Source organism: Sarcophilus harrisii, chromosome 6, assembly GCF_902635505.1.
Source record: "Sarcophilus harrisii chromosome 6, mSarHar1.11, whole genome shotgun sequence".
NCBI classification, from domain to species: Eukaryota; Metazoa; Chordata; class Mammalia; order Dasyuromorphia; family Dasyuridae; genus Sarcophilus; species Sarcophilus harrisii.
In genome coordinates this window covers 75703079-75718134 of record NC_045431.1, presented here as the reverse complement: position 1 = coordinate 75718134, position 15056 = coordinate 75703079, and the positions used below count along the sequence as shown (strand labels likewise).

General features: G+C 33.7%; 1 protein-coding gene across 7 annotated transcripts in view; it reads left to right on the top strand.

Annotated features, from left to right (window-relative positions):
- The window catches only part of LRBA (LPS responsive beige-like anchor protein), a 754452-nt gene that overhangs the window by 108215 nt on the left and 631181 nt on the right, over positions 1–15056 (top strand). For all 7 annotated transcript variants that reach the window (XM_012552173.3, XM_023505940.2, XM_031943307.1 and 4 more), the window contains 4 exons: positions 1845–1953; positions 2302–2454; positions 11940–12108; positions 14232–14311. In XM_012552173.3, coding sequence (XP_012407627.1) covers positions 1845–1953; positions 2302–2454; positions 11940–12108; positions 14232–14311 — 511 coding nt within the window. The remainder of the gene's footprint in view (positions 1–1844; positions 1954–2301; positions 2455–11939; positions 12109–14231; positions 14312–15056) is intronic.

Below are 15056 nucleotides of genomic sequence, written 5' to 3'. Positions count from 1 at the left end.
TGTTTGCAGATGACTGGGCACTCAAAACAACTTTGGAAACTGAAAAGCAACAAAGTAGATTGATTTTCTGCTGCTTGTGTTAATTCTGGTTAGTGATTAACACCAAGAAAACCTCCCTCAGCCAGCACCACACTATCTATACGTGGAACCACATGGTTACAGTAAATAGTGAAGTTTTGAATGCTGTGGGTAAGTTCTCTTACCTTGACAGTGAACTTTCCAGGAATGTCCACCTTGATAATGAGAGTGACACAATCATTGCCAGAGCTAGCTCAGTGATTGGGAGGTTCCGAAGAAACATGTGGGAGAGGAGAGGGATTAGACTGACTACCAAACGGAAGGTCTACAGAGCCGCTGTGCTGACCTCATTGTACACCTGTGAAACCTGGACAGTGTACCAGCACCACACCAGGAAACCGAATCCATTTCTTTTGAATTGTCTTAGGGAGATTCTGAAGATCACCTGGAAGCATAAGATGCCAGACACTGAAGTCCTTTCTTGATCTGAACTGCCAAGCATTCAGACTCTACTACAGAGAGCACAAGTGCTATGGGGCTGGCCACATTGTTCCTATGTCAAATGTACACTTGCCAAAAAGCCTCTTTTATGGAAAGCCCACACAGGACAGATGCTCACATGGTGGTCAGAAAAAGCAGCACAAGGGCTTATTCAAGGTTTCCTTTAAGAACTTTGTAAGAAAATTGTATGACATGGGTGACATGGGCACAGGACTGCCCAGCACGGTGCGTCCTCATCAGTGAAGGTGCTGTGCTCTGTGAGCAAAGCTGACATGAATTAGCTCTGGAAAAAATATGAGATGTGCACAGTTAGAAAGTCCACCCTGAATGTTCATAGGGACTATTTAGGTCCCATCTGTAGCAGAGTGTTCTGAGTTCCTGTTGGTCTGATCGGCCACAGTTGCACCCATTGGAACTCGATGTTATTTTGGTCGTCTTTGAGAATGAAACATAATTTTCGTTGGGAAACAATCTGAAAGAGATATGTTTGAGTTGGGTTATTAAAATAAACAGTAATAATGATGGGATTTATTTCATCTGCTTGCAGTATGTGTAATATGTAAAGTTGAATTAAAACAAAAAACAAAGCACTATGAGCCAAATAATTTTTTTTTCTTGAGAAGTTTGTCTGTATTTGTGTATCTTTGTATCTACTTGCCTTTTTGTCTCTCTATTTATCTGTCTTTCTGTCTATCTCTCATTCTGTCTGTCTCTCTATCTCGCTATCTTGGAGTCCAGGGTTGTGTATGGAATTTCTGATCTGAAGTTCTCCTCTTGTTGATACAGCTCAGCGTCTCTGTAATGTGGTCTTAGAAGCTAACTTATTTATCCAGAGTCTTAAAGTTAGTATGTATAGGACACCAAACTTAAATCCATGTCAGCCCTCTATCCATTATATTATGTTTTTTGTTTTCTTAAAAAAAAAAAAAAAAATCTCTGTAAGCATTAGTGAGCTGATAATTATCTCTTTATCCTCTCCATTCCTATTCTACTAAAATTTAATAGAGATTTTTATGATTTCTGTATCCCTAATACCATTGGAAATTTCTTTTCCTCCCCACTTTTTAAAAAAAATTTAAAACTAAATACAAAATAAGAAAAAAAAAACATGAATAAAACAAAACATTGTCATGTTTAGAACATCAGGGAGGATTCAAAAATGTAATGATAAGTTTCTATTTCAAGAAACATATATAACAGAAGTTTGCATATTACTGACTTCATCTTTTCTTTGATTCCTTGTAAATTATTCTTTTTTTCTCTGCTTTGTGGAAATTTCTCTAGAAATTTTATTTCAAGGATTTCTCCCCTTCTTTCCCACTTAGCTCCACCCTGTTGGCTTTTATCATGGAATTGTTGAAAAACTCCATTGCTATGCAAGAACAGATGCTTTCCTCTAAGGGCTTTCTGGTCATAGGATACAGCCTTGAAAAGGTAATACACAATTTTTACTTAAAATTTGCATGTGTTTAGAGGCCCTACACTTTTTTTTGTTGGCTATTTTTTTAACTGACACTTACCCCCCCCACCACCCCCCCCCAAGCAGGAGCCTTTTTTTTGCTGAAATCATTTATTTGGGGTTGTCATAGTTTGTTTCTGGCATCTCACACATCTTGCAGATTGATGAATGATCGCTGGGGAGTTCCATTGTATCTCTGATGTGTGAGATAATGTATAAGACAGAATTTTTTCCCAGTAATCCTGTCTTTTGCCTATTATTCTTTGAAATAACTGACTGATTTTATTAAAATAAAACTAGAACTTTTTTTTTTCCTTTTACAGTCTTCCAAATGCCATGTCAGCAGAGCTGTACTTGAACTTTGTTTGGCATTTTCAAAATACCTGAGTAGTCTGCATAATGGGGTGCCACTTCTGAAACAATTGTGCGATCACATCCTTCTCAATCCTGCAATATGGATTCATACTCCTGCTAAGGTAAGATGTGTCTTGTTCATTTGAATGTATTGTTCCTTTTATTTTTCCATTTTGTACTTAAAATTGTAAATCTGTACAGAGAGTGCGTCTTTAATTGTAGACTAAGAACTATTGCGTATATTTGGGTGTGCATATACTTGTAAAAAAAATTACTAATTTTTGCATTTTTAAAAATGCCAAATGAAATTTCAGTTATAAGATGGGAGTGCTACTTTAATTTATATGTCAATATTTATTTATAAATATATTTATATATACAAATTTACATATACACATATATATGTTTACATATATACAAATTCATATATTTGTGTATATACATATATACATAAATATTTATAAATGTCTAATATATATATATATAAATAACTTGAAAAAAAGATTCTGCTTAATGGGATAACATTAATCCAAAATACAGTCAGTTGTGTTTACTAGCATTAGACAACTCCATGTTTTAAATTGGGTTCGAGTTTAAAAAATATTTTATTCTTGCCTCTAAAAAAAATCATTTTCCAATAAGTTCTTATCCCCCATTGAGTCATTTTTAAAATTTCATTTATTTGAAATTTTTCTAATATTTTATTTTTTCAAATACATGCAAAGATAGTTTTCAACGTTGACCTTTGCAAAATCCTATGTTCCAAATTTTTCTCCCCATCCCTAAGCAATCCAATATAGGTTAAATATTTGCAGTTCTTCTAAACACCTTATTATATATTCATCTTGATAGTCATATGAAAATCATATCAAAACGGAAAAAAAAGAATTTAAAAAACCAACAAACAATAGCAAAAACAACAAAGGTGAAAATAGTATGCTTTGATCCACATAGTTGTTCTGGATACAGATGGTACTTTACATCACAAGTCAATTAGAATTACCTTAAATCACCTCATTGTTGTTCATCGTAGTTGATCCTCAAATAATCTTGTTGTTGCTCTATACAATGTTGCCTTGGTTTTACTCACTTCACTTAGCATCAGTTCACGTAAACCTCTCCGGGCTTTTCTGAAATCAGCCTACTTATTATCTCTTATAGAACAATAATATCCCAAACATTCATATAACATAACTTATTCAACATCCACTCAATTTTCCCTCTTTTTAGGATCTCTTTTGGATTCAGATCTAGTAGTGAGACTGCACTAAAAAAGGTTTTAAAAAGGTTTTACATCCTTTTAGGCATAGTTCCAAATTGTTCTCCAGAATGGGTGGATCATCCCACAGCTCCACCCATAGTACAATAGTGTTTCAGTTTTCTTATATCCCCTCCAACATTTATCATTCTCTGTTCCTGTTATCCTAGAAAATATGAGAGGTCTAAAGATGGTACCTTAGAATTGTCTTAATTTGTATTTTTTTAATCAGTAGTGATTTAGAGCATTTTTTTATATGACTAGAAATGATTTTAATTTCATCATCTGAAAATTAGTCTGTTCATATCCTTTGACTATCAATAAGGGAATTATATTATAATTATAATTTATAATTTGAGTCAATGCTCTATTTATTTTTCAAATGAAGCCTTTATCAGAAACATTAGCTATAACAAATTTCCCAGATTTTTGCTTCCCTTCTAAGGGAAGAATTGCTGCATTGGTTTTGTTTGTGCAAAACTTTTTCAATTTAATGTAATCAAAATAATCTATTTTGCATTTCATATTGTTTTCTAGTCCTTCTTTGGCTATAAATTCCTCCCTTCTCCACAGATGTGAGAGTTAGACTATCTCTCGATCTCCTAATTTTCTTGTAGTAAAACCCTTTATATCTACATCATGAACCTATTTCAGTCTGGATGTTGGTCAGTGTCTAGTTTCTGTTGTACTGTTTTCCAGTTTGTCCAGCAATTTTTGTCATATGGGGAGTTCTTATAACAGAAGTGGGGTCTTTGGATTTACAAACATTAGATTACTATAATCATTGACTATTTGTCTTGTGAATCTAACTTATTGCAGTGATCCATTATTCTATTTCTTAGCCAGTGACAAGTGATTTTGATAACCAATGTTTTATAGTATAGTTTTAGGTCTGGTATAGCTAGGCCGCCTTCCTTTGCATGTTTTTTTTTCCATTAATTCCCCTGAAATTCTTGACCTTTTTTTCCTCTAGATGGACTTTATTATTATTTTTTCTAGCTCTATAAAATAATTTCTTGGGAGTTTGATTGGTATAGTACTGAATAAAGTAGAATTTTTATTGTTATACCCATGAGTACTTGATATTCTTTCAATTGTCCATCCTTTTCTTTTTTTTTTTTTTTTTTGCTGAAACAATTGGGATTAAGTGACTTGCCCAGGATCACACAGCTATACCCTTTTCTTTTTTCATACTGGTAACTTGGTTTTCTTCTTTCCTTTTTCTGATCAAATTAACCAAAGATTTATTTGTTTTGTTGGTATTTTTCATAAAATCGATTCTTAATTTTATTAGTTCAATAGATTTCTTTTTGTATTGTATTAGCCTTGAGCTACCTTTTTTTTTTTTTTTTTTTTTAAACTCGCATCATCAAGACATTACTTAAGGAAAACCAATGGGGGGGGGGGGGGGGAGAAGAGGAAAAAAGAGGGGGGGGGGGGGGGGGGGGGGAATCTGACAACATGAAATATTTTGTGCCTGTAGTTTTCTTTTCTATTGAGGAGAAGCAGGAAGTGTATTCATATTTTTCTCATTCTGTTTTCTTTCTTTTCTTTTCTTGTCTTGTCTTTTCTTTTCTTGTCTTTTCTCTGCCTCTTCAAATTCTTCATATTCAAAATTTATGACAGAATAATATCGTATTATAGTCACATATCACAATTTGATCAACCCAATTGATAGGTGTTCACTTTGTTTCCAGTTTTCTACTTCAACAAGAGGGAAAGGGAAGAGAACAAGCATTTATATGCCTATTACATATCAGTGTGCTAAGTGCTTCGTTTTCCCTCAACAAATCTCTCACTCTGATCCACAGAACAGTTATGGCAAATGGATGCCATTATCATTTCCATTTTTAGAGTTGAGGAAATTGAGGCAGAGAGAGAGATTAAATGACTTTGCCAGTATAAGAAAATCACTGGGTGTCTGTTGTTGAATTTGATTATTAGATCTTTACTGGGTAATGTATATCCACCTAACCTATCCAGCTAACATCAGATATTTTAAAGATCAGGTACTCATTAGGTCTATTCCTTTACTGAGATATTACCAACCTAAAAGATTTCTATAAATTGAGTGTGTTTTATGATTAATGTTATTGTGCAATGCAAATGCACTTATGTGAACATATGAGTGAGCTCACATGTGACAGCAGGTAGACATAAGCCACATTGTTTAAACATCTTTGCAGTTGACTTGAGGTCAGATATAATCATCCTCCAAACCTTACAATGAAAATTTTTAAGTACCTGAAATTCCTTTGTAAATAGTAATAGTTTGTCCCCAAAGTTAAAAATTTTAAACCTATGCCTACCTGACCTTTAAAATATCTGATGTTAGCTTTTTTCTTCCATTACTCCTTATACTAGAAATACATATTTATTCTTTTTGTTTGACAAAAACATTACATAACTCTGTAGACATCCTTGCTTTTATTAGGGTGCAATTTGTCTTATTTTAAACTAGTTTTTTATATGTGAACAAGAGAAACTAGCCGTTGTTTGACTGCCATTTGGAAATAATCAAAGTAGGCAGCTATAGGCAGTATCTTTTTATCTTTTTTTTTTTTTTAATTTGACATTTTTCTTTGCCATGACGTCTGACTTATTTCCATCCCAGAATGGTCTTAAGTAACTTTTAAAAATCCTTCAGCTTAGTGCTTTGCTTTTATTACTAATGAGAATAATTGTGGAGATGTCTCTCACTATTATTATAATTAATTTGACTATATACTATATATTGTTTATATATATTTACTATTTACTATATGCCAATTTTAAAAGCATGCTAATTTTTTCTGTTATTTTTAGTAGAAAGTTGTCCTAGGTTATCTAATTTTTGCCATCCCACATTACTTACATCTTTCTTATTAATTGCTATTGCTTAACTGTCTTCCTTTTCAGGAATTATAACTGATATTGAAATAACTTTAATCGCTTTCATAGTTTTCATGTTATCATCCTCTGTAATTTCAATGGTTTTGCTCCAGAAGCATAGAGGATTATACATTTGCTTTTAGGTTCTTTGTAGTAAGTTTATTTATTACAGTAAGTTGATTGTAGTATGTTTTTATTGTTATGGATATTTTCTGTGATTTGTTGTTTGACCCACTCATTCTTTAGTATTAGCTTATTTAATTTCCAATTGATTTTTAGTCTATTTTTTCCTGGCCCTTTATTGAATATAATTTTTATTGCTTTATGGTCTAAAAAGGAAGCATTTATTATTTCTTCCTTTTTGAATTTGCTTGTGAGGTTTTCAATGCTCTATACAGGCTCAATTTTTGTGTAGTTGCCATGTACTGCTGAGAAAAAGGCAGACCGAAAGAAATACATCTGTCCCTATTTAGTTTTCTCCAAAAGTCTATCATCTATCTAGGTTTTCTAGGATCCTATTAACCTCTCTAGTTTCTTTCTTATTTATTTTGTGATTAGATTTGTCTCATTCTGAGAGGGGAAGGTTGAGGTCTTCTACTAGAATAGTGTTACTATTTCTTACTATAACTGGGTAAAAATATTCTCTAGGAATTTGCCTACCACTTGGTGGTATAGTAAACAATGAAACAGTAACTATACTACATGTGTACCACTTTATCAAGAAGTACTTTCCCTCCTTATTGCTTTTAATGAGATGTATTTTTACTTTTGTTTTATCTAAGCTCAGAATTGGCACTCCTTTTGCTTTTTTTTACTTCAGCTGAAGCATAATATATTCTGTTCCAACCTTTTTCCCTGTACTCTTTAAGTGTCTCTCTGTGTTAAATATGTTTCTTGTACACAACATATTGTAGGATTCTGTTTTTTAATCTACTCTCCTGTTTGCTTTCATTTTATGGGAGAGTTCATACCATTTACATTAACAATTAAGATTACCAGTTCTGTATTTCCCTTCATCCTATTTTCTCCCTTGTATATACTTTTGTTCTCTCTTTCCACCCTGTCCTTTTTTTTTACCCTCCCCCCCAATTTACCTTTTATCATCCCTCTACCTTCTTTTACTAGAATTTTTTTTTTACTCCCCCACCTATCACCTTACCTATCTCTTATTATTACTCCCCCCTTGATTAGTAGTAGTGATTATTTTTTTAAACCCACTCCATCTGTGGAGTACTATCTCTCAGGAGGATCTTGAGATCAACCTGAGTCCTTGGTCCTAGTGGAGAAGTGATGAAGGCAGGAGACCCACGAGGCTTGTCAAAACATGGAGTCTGTTTATTCCAAATTCTCTTACCTTTATATACCCTAATACCCTTAAATCACCAAAGCAATACTGTGCATGCTCAGGGACACATAAACAACTAGCTATTGTATTTGGATTGGTATCACTCAGTTTCAACTACAACACAGGTTGCCACCTTAGAATGCTTAGGGGAGATGGGGAGCCAGACATTGTCAGCAGGTTCCTCTCTGGGCTGAAGGATCTTATACCTCACCCAGAGTTCCCCTATTATCTGTGGCCCTCTACAATTTGGGATTTGTTTTCTTCAGACATTTTTTCCCTTCTTTTTTTCCAAACTATTGATTCTCTCAGGCATCCTTCTCTTTTCTCATTTTTTCTTCTACCTTTGAAGTGTTGCCTTTTGAAGTGTTTTATGAGTATTTCCAAGAAGCCTCTTTGGGCTTGAGATCAATTTATTTCACTCTTTGAGATTTCTTCTGTGGACATCCTATCCTCATCTGAGTTTGTGTTTTGGTCAGTCCTAGTAGCTTTCTTAGGTCTAGATTCTTTCTGTTTCTTCCTCATTTTCTTTCCTTTAGGGATTTCTTCTTTTTTAACTTTTAAGGCAGAGCTCTGCTCCTGGGGTAAAGGAGCTATCTGAAGCTACCTGTGCTGCTCTAAGCCTTGGCTTTGAGAACAAGGGTCTCTTGTATTTGCAGGGGGTAGCTTTGCCTGCTTTGTGCAGCAAACAGCCTAGTTTTCCAGAGTGTGCCTTCTGAGCTGGCACTAGAAGCTGACTCCTCTCCCCCCACAATCTGTTCCTCTACTAAGCCAGGACATGAGGGTATTAGGTGTTGATTTGTTATGATTAAGATCCTCTCAACAGTTTCCTAGACTCCATCTGAAATGGACTGAATACTTTTTTCATCCCAGTGAGACTGACCTTTTTTGAAGTTTTTCCAGTCTGTCTTGAGCTAGAGAAGGGTTTCGTTCCATCAAATTCTGTTCAGAGGCTTGGTTTCCGGTGGTTTTTGAGGGAAATGGGCAAAGCTTGAGCAGCTTCCTGACTTTACTCCATCATCTTTCAGTTTTTTATTAAACTGAATTTAGTCAGAGGTTAGTTGTGCTAATCAACCTCACATTTTGGATAGTGCTTTCAATATAATTTTCATATATATATATATATATATATATTTTTTTTTTTTTTGATCACATAGAGAATATCTCTTTTGAACTCTTTATTTAAGATGTAATGCCAGGTTACCCATGGGAGATATGAGATAAGGAACAGGTGTTTATTAAATATCTGTTATTTTCCAGCACTTTTCATATATAATTTCATGACAGTTGATATTCTGTCTGTATCTCACTTCTTTCTTTGAGCTGATTTAGGCTAGCAAGTTTCGCTGCTTTCTTAATATGGAAGATAGCTAAGTCTTCTTGGCTTGTAGCTCAAGATCTTTGTTATTATCCTAGAAGTAATCTCCTTTTTGGTTGTACATTTCTACTATTTTCTACTTAGGTCCTGTGCCCACACCCTTGTACTATCTATTTTAACAAAATCAATTAACTCCAGCATAGCTTCTCACCTAATCATTTAACTGAAACTTTTCTCCAAAGTTGCCAGTAATCTATTGTTTTTAGCAGTCAAACTGTTTATATGAGAAATGGCAGCACCTTACAACTCAGTGACTTTATGTTACATATAAAACTAAAGCAGAGACAAGTCAAAGTGGTTGTCCATTTGAATAATGGTATATTCAAAATTAGGAAAGATTTAATTTGAACCTGTTTTTGATTCCTGGTTATTGAATGCTTTGCTGCCTTTGTGGGTGTTCTTTTTCTAAAACACAGCCAGGTGATAAGAGTTCAGATCTTTTATTGTGTCCTTCAATATAGCACGGTTAGCCCAGAGGCCTATCTCTCTGCTTGGTTCCAAGAGCTCTGCCCTAATGTCTCCAAATCTAAAGGTTTGTCCTTCCTACTGCAGCCAAGACCAAGTTGGAAGATACGATGAATCTTTCTTGCCTCGAAGATAGGGCTTGTAGGCTTTCTTCCAGAGTGCTCCTCTCCGACCCCAGTCAATGTTCGCAAGAAACTCTCTCGAGTGGCTTATTGGAGCTGTATTTATGCTACTTCTCTGAGAGTGGGATTGTTCGGGATATCTCCCAGTATGCTCTCTGGCCCTAAGGGAGGTGTGAATTCAGATATCTCTTTCTAAACCCTGAATTCTCCCAAACGTGTGAACTCCATTGAGTACTTAGATACTTATGAGCTCTCTAAAGGTGTGAACACAAGCATTGTTTCCATCAGTTGTTTTTAGTACCTTGTTTAAAGTTCTAGCCCAAAATATCTCCAAGATCAAATCAATCATATTAAACCATGCCAAATTAGATAATTATTGTCTCTATAAACTCCAATGTCTAAAGTTTGTAGAGATTCCAACATGCCTTCATTGCCTTTTTTTCTTAATCTTGGACTTTATTCTGCCTTTGATTTATCCTTCTCTTCCTGTTCCTTTTCTAAGGTCTTAATTGAAACCTTTGTCCTCTCAACTTGATTATTGTAGTCATCTTTAAACTGGATCCAGTGGTTTCAATTTCAGTTCTATGACTGACTTCTTTGAGGTACATTTTGCTTATGCCTAGTTGGGTGTTTAACACATAAATGATGTCAGCTTCGGTTTCTGCCTTTATCTCTTGCTACTCTATTATAGGATCTTATGCTCTACCCATATTCATCCATTTACAGTTTTCTGAATATATCAAGTGTATTTATGTTGTACTATTTTCTTTCACTAAATTTGTTTATTTTATTTGTTTAAATGTGCTTCTGGCCTATATAGATTTTGCCACTTATTTTGAGACCTGTTCAAATCCTACTTCCTTCATGACACCTTTCCTGACCATTCAAATTTTAAATTCTTTTATCTTCTAGTATACTCATTTTTTTTCTTCCCATCTAAGCACTTGAATAAAGGACAGTAGTTTTTATTTCATCGTGTTTTACATGTAGCTATCAAATAAAATTACTTTCTGAATAAAGTAAATTGGTGATATGTAATGCCTAATATTTTTATGAGACATGCCAGCATTGAATATGTTTGTGTATGTGTTTACATACCCACACAGAGAAAGATTGTCTTGTTTCCAAAATTAGAATTTTGTTGCTTTAATAAAGCTTCAATTTTTAGTCAAAATCACATGCATATTTACTTGTTAGATTGAATAGTTACTGTTCACCATGTGAATAAGTGTGCTTGTCATCTATAAAAGACTTATCAGATGTGGCAATAAGTACATTTGGTATGGAAATTTCTAAAAAATAAGGATGCTAGTGTTGGTTGAAGTTAGGATCAAGGAGGAGGCTCTTATTTCCTATTAGCACGACTAATTTAAACCGGCATATACTGGGAGGATGTCTGGTAAACTGTGAAGTTAGAACTTTTGAACCCATACTAATATTGGAAGAGGTGACTCCTTGTTAAACTTTTTTTATATGTAATTTTCATGCTTTCGAAACATGATTAGATTTACGATCAAATATCCTATTAGTATTGTGCATTTCCATCTTCATACTTTGTTTACACTTTTCTTTTGCTTAGATTTTCTAGCTTTGCTTTCCTGTCTTTTCCTGACTGAATCTAGTCACTGAATCCAGGTCATGTTATGACCCCTTTAACATAAAATGTAGTAATTACCTGTTACTGTGCTCTTTTGCATTTAGGAGAAATGTTGCCATACTAATAAGCTCCACTTGGTGGTAGTGTAAGATTTTTTTCACAAGTTATTGAGGCTGATATTTTCCTTCTATTCCATCCTATTCCAAAATGAATTCAAAGTGTTATACAGTTAAATATAGCATTTATAAGTGTAGGATAAAATACAGTTTTGCCATAGGGCAAACCTAACTTAAAATGAAGCTATTTCCATTGCATAGTTTGGTAATTTTCCTGTGTTTTTCCAGAGTGTATGATATTGACTTCTGAAAATGCAACAGTGCCCTCTGTATATGTTTAAAAAGTTTTTTGGGTTTTTTTTTCAGTAGTATATAATTACTACACCAAATATTTAATTTTTTGAAACAATATACATACAGAACAGTATTGCCATCAAGTAGTTAGCGTTATCAGTATTAGGAGTAATGTAAGAATTTTGTTTTGCATTGTTTTGACTGATTTCAGTTGGTTTTTTTAGGTTCAGTTGATACTGTACACTTATTTGTCTACGGAATTCATTGGCACAGTCAACATATATAATGCAATTCGAAGAGTTGGAACAGTGCTTCTCATAATGCATACACTGAAATACTATTACTGGACAGTGAATCCTCAGGATCGCAGTGGCATTTCTCCAAAAGGCCTAGGTATGTTAATATCTTAATAAGAGTCATGATTTCTGATTTCTCTTTCCTCTGAATGCTTTGTATTCTGGATGTTTTCCCCCCTTGGAATGTTACCCTAATACTTTTAATAGTTTTCTTATTTTTTTTTTAACAGTTCTTACTTTATGGTCTTAAAAGTAGTTACCTCATATAATGCTAAAGATGGAATGTATGTAGGTAAATCTACTTAGCAGGCCTAGGACTTTAAGAGAGTTATGTGGATGATAAAACCCATTTATCTGATTATTTGTTATGTGTGTATATGTTTATTCGTGAATGTGTATGTATGTATGTATGCAGAGAGAGAAGAGGGAGAGGAAGAGTGGGTTTTCTGTTAATTCTGAGTATGTTAGCTAATCATAGTTGTCAACTACCACCAATTGTTCCACTGGCAAAATAATTTGTTTTTTTCTATGAAGATTTTCATATTTTAGGAAATATACATTATTGCTCTCCTTTAATATAATGAATATCAGTTCTTTCTAATGCTAATATAGGCTTTTTCCCCCCCAAAGGAATAGACTAAATTATGTTGAGGAGAATCATTTCTAGGTAATAGGTAATAATTGTAATTTCTACGAATCAGAGAAACAGTAACTTGAATTTTTCTTGTACATCTGTTTTCTTTTATTTCGCAGAAATACTTAATCTTACACTAATGCTATCAGATAGGAATGACTGGTCTCTAAGTCAAGAGAAACTGTATATTTGATCTATTAAAGTTCAGTGTCACAGCCTAGGTTTATGATTAATAGTCTAATTGGTCTTAAGGAGACCTAGGGTTTTAATCTCAGATGTGTCAATAAGTCATTGTATGGCCATGGATTTAATCATTTTTGCTGGGCCAGCTAGGTGGAGAAGTGATTAGAGCACCAGTTCTGAAGTCAAGAGGATCTGAGTTAAAATCTGGCCTCAGACACTTAATTAACACTTCCTAGCTGTGTGACCCTAGACAAGTCACTTAACCCCAATTGTCTCCTCAGCAAAAAAAAAAAAAAAATCATTTTTTCTTTGGTCTTAGTTTTCTTATTTATAAAATAAGGGGCTTAGATCATATCTTCAGTATCATCTGAATCCATAGTTCTAAACTCCTTTTCTAGCTATTATTAGGGCCATTTAAAAGTATAATTTGCTTTACCTTCCTCTGTGTCTATCTTTGCTTCACCACTGAATGTGGCTTAAGATGTCAGAATGGCCAATTTTTAGATAGGTTTTAGAGGAAATTCTATTCATGTGTAAACTGAATTTCATGGTCTCTATGTCTGACTCAGGAATTTTGTTAGTTTTACCTCTTGTAAATGATGCTGAGGAAAAATTTTCTAGGCTTACTATTCCCCTTTAGACTATTTCTGCTCAAGGTCGTGTTTTTTTGGTTTTTTTTTTTTTTTTGTTTGTTTGTTTGTTTTTTTCTTCCTGGTGGTCTGGGAGTCAGCCATAAATGGTGACAGGTGGTATGGAGGGAGAAATGATGTGTGACAAGCAGGTACCTCATTTAAAAGTTTAGAACAATGGGTTTTTGGTTTCAAAAGCTTTCTAGTTGGGATTTATGTGGTTGAGACATGTAAATTGATTTAATGTTATCCATGTGTGACTTAGGGGAATACAGATAGAGGTAAGGAAGTCAAAATTATGAAGCATTTTGGTTTGTCCCTTCACAATCTGTAGAAAGAGGTATTCTTTGTTGGTGAAAGTGAGAAAAAAATTGTTTTCCAAAATGAGTCAATTATGGTACTTTAATATATTATAGTATAGTGATTATCAGAATTACAGATTTATATTTGTGTATTTCTTCCCTTCAGATGTTTCTTTGGAACTCTTGACTATTCAAAAAGTCCTTTCATGAAATTGCTCTCCTGTTAATTAACCATTGAGTCTAAACATGTTTTGGTAGTATTTCAGAATTCAGTGATTACCTTCAATTTGAATTAGAGACATTGCAATTCAATTAATTGATTTTTGAAGTTCACCTCAGAAAGTTAAAGAAGTTAGAAACCCAATTTCTAGAAAAGTGAATTTTGTCTGAAATCAAAATAGATTTGTTAATTTAAAAAAATAGATGTTTTGGATTTTTATAAAAATATTGAGCATAATTTTTGTTTTAAAAGATGGACCTCGACCTAATCAGAAGGAAATCCTTTCCCTACGAGCATTATTATTGATGTTCATTAAACAATTGGTGATGAAGGTGAGTAAACCTTTGTTTTGATTCTTTGTCTTGTATTTCCCTTATCTTTAATAGTTTGTAGTTTCACAATAAGGGCCCAATATCATTCTAACAATTTCTTCTTTATCACTTTAATGAATAAAATAGAAATTCAGGCCTTTTAAGAGTTTTCACTTATTTTCTTTTATGTTTTTATGTTTCTAGACCCAAAGTACCACCAAACTGTTTATATAGTAGAAAGTAGTTCTGTCCTTGTGTTCAAGGTGAAATTATAATGCCTACTTGGAATTCTTCTTTTTCTCATATATTAGTCATATTAAAGAAACAGCTCTCTATAAAAGGTGGATAGGTCATGTAAAGGAGTAAATTTTTCTCAGCAATCTGTCATACTGTCTTTTTTTCTTAATAACATTTTTATTATAAGTTCTTTGGAATTGTCTTTTTCCATGTTATTTTGTGGGACAATGAGGGGGTTAAGTGACTTGCCCAGAGTCACATAGCTAATAAGTGTCATATATCTGAGACTGGATTTGAACTTAGTTCTTATTCCAGGGCTATTCTACCTGCTGCACCACCTAGCTGTCCCCTGTAATGCTGATTAAAATAAAATTGAGTTTTAAAGTATGATCATGTTGATGTGATGTTTTACACAATTCTGATATCTCGACATGTTTGATGTTAACATTGTTCTGTGCTTTTTCTTGTGCTAGAAAGCACTGTTTATTGAGAATAGGGCACTGAAGGAAGGGTCAAGAAATCCAGTTTC